The following is a 2002-nucleotide window of genomic DNA, read 5'->3' as shown; positions in this document are numbered from 1 at the left end:
AGGAATGGTCCAAAAGCAAAAGATAAGCTAGTATTAATTAATACATTACGGGAGCAACAAATGGGGACTTTTTCTTAAATCCCAGAAACAAATAAGAATTCCCCACTTCTTTCCCTTCCATGCTTAAAGGTTCATCCCTTCCCTCCCCTCTCTTCCCCTTCCCCACCCCCTACTGCGACTATTTCTGCCTGCCCCGGGGGCAGGGGTGGGGAGCTCCAGAGCCCTCCAACTGGGCTCAGCCAGGGTCAGCAGCAGTAGTGGGCAGGTCCTTCCTCCTTGCCCTGTCCATACAGTGTTCCCTTTCAGCCCAGAAGCAGGTGAGGGGGGCCAGCCAGCCTAGCCCTAGTTCTGGTTTCTAGCCAGCTTAGCTCCATATACAGCTTGGCTGCAGCAGGGCAGGAGCAGCTCTGGAGCCCTCCCTTTCTCCCAGGTAATCTGGTTGCCACAGCAGGAGGGGGAGAATGGGAGAGGGGAGGGAAAATGTCACTGAGCGCAGGGAGGAGGCATGGAAGATCCTCTATCTGCTTGAGGGACTTTTAAAAAGTCCCTTGATGCTGCTTCTGTGGTGCCGTCTGCCCACCCTGATGGGGCGGGGAGGGGCTGGGAACCAGGGTGCAGCCACCTCTGCAGGGCAGGTCACTGTCATATCATATACATCCAATGCCATTCACTCAGATTACATTTCCCCACTATTCTTTTTACACAAACCATACTGCCTGTACTGAACAATGCTATTCTAAGATTAGAGAGATGTAGTTAGCCAAGTTAGCCGGAAGTAAGGAAGAAGACAGGGTAGATTTGCACCTTATGCTACGCACCGTAGTATATTAGGTGCAAATCTAGCCTTCCTTCTCAGGTTAAACAGCTTTTACATAAAGAAAAGATTTTTAGCTGACTAGAGATGCTAAGCAATTATTTGCAGGCTGCTCTCAATAGCAAAGGCAAAACTATGCAAGCTGAATCATAGTATTTAATCTGTATTTATTGTAACTGTATACAGTTTTGATGCATTTGTCTTTTTCCCTTGACAGTGGTGTTAGCATGTTTGCTATGTTAACTGGCACATTGCCCTTCACAGTGGAACCATTTAATATCAAGCATCTACATCAAAAGATGGTCACTGGTGAAATCAGCCCCATTCCACCAGATATCTCCCCAGGTAATTAACTCAGATTTTTATGTATAATATATAGATAATATAACATTTTCTAATAATCTCACTGTTGGAAGGAAGATAGTGATAACCCTTTAGCATCCTTGTTATGAGGAGATACTATAATGTGATCATTTTTAAGTGGCAAAGGAGCCACAAATAGCTTTTGTTATACAGGCAAGTTCTCACACTGTCTAGGTTTCTTAATCTTGTCTCACAGGTCATTAAGAGATAATGCTGTTTGCCCTCTAAAGATATGGCTTGATTCTCATTTACAGTAAAAGGTCTTAAGTAGGGATAAATGCTATACTTCCTTTTACACTTTGTGCTGCTTTGGTAGTGTAACTGAAACAGGCCTTCAGAGTTTTGTTGAGTGTACTACATGCCAACATTAAGAATACATTTGATTAATGCCTGTAAAGTTTGAGTTGTGAAAACCTTACCTGGCTGTCTCAAAGAGCTGCTCAGTAACTATGACCCTCTTGAGAAGGAGGCAGTTTCTTAAGAGGTGATGTTCTGGTTACATGGTCACAGCAGGTCAGAGCCCAGTATCTGCCCATGGTTCCCACCATGGGCCAACGTGAGGGGTGGTCTCCAAATCTGATGCTCAGCGCAGTTGGCTGGGGAGTGGTTCCCCCCCAGGCACCTCACCAACATCTGAGAGTATCCATAGGCCAAACCCTTTTTTCTGGCAGCCTCAGCTTTCAGCCATAACCACTGCCACATTGTATAGGAGTGGCATATGCTCAGGGAAAACAGTGTAAGTCTTTCATAGATTCATAGATGTTAGGGTCAGAAGGGACCTCAATAGATCATCGAGTCCAACCCCCTGCATAGGCAGGAAAGAGT

General features: G+C 45.6%; 1 protein-coding gene across 1 annotated transcript in view; it reads left to right on the top strand.

Moving 5' to 3' along the window:
- Positions 1 to 2002, top strand: part of LOC102380909 (serine/threonine-protein kinase MARK1-like) — a 43610-nt gene that overhangs the window by 24701 nt on the left and 16907 nt on the right. Inside the window, 1 exon segment of the mRNA XM_025208216.1 lies at positions 1032 to 1159. Coding sequence (XP_025064001.1) covers positions 1032 to 1159 — 128 coding nt within the window.

The sequence above is a fragment of the Alligator sinensis genome, unplaced genomic scaffold, assembly GCF_000455745.1.
Source record: "Alligator sinensis unplaced genomic scaffold, ASM45574v1 scaffold55_1, whole genome shotgun sequence".
Lineage (NCBI taxonomy): Eukaryota > Metazoa > Chordata > Crocodylia > Alligatoridae > Alligator > Alligator sinensis.
Note: the sequence above shows the minus strand (reverse complement) of the source record. Positions and strands in the feature narration are given on the sequence as shown.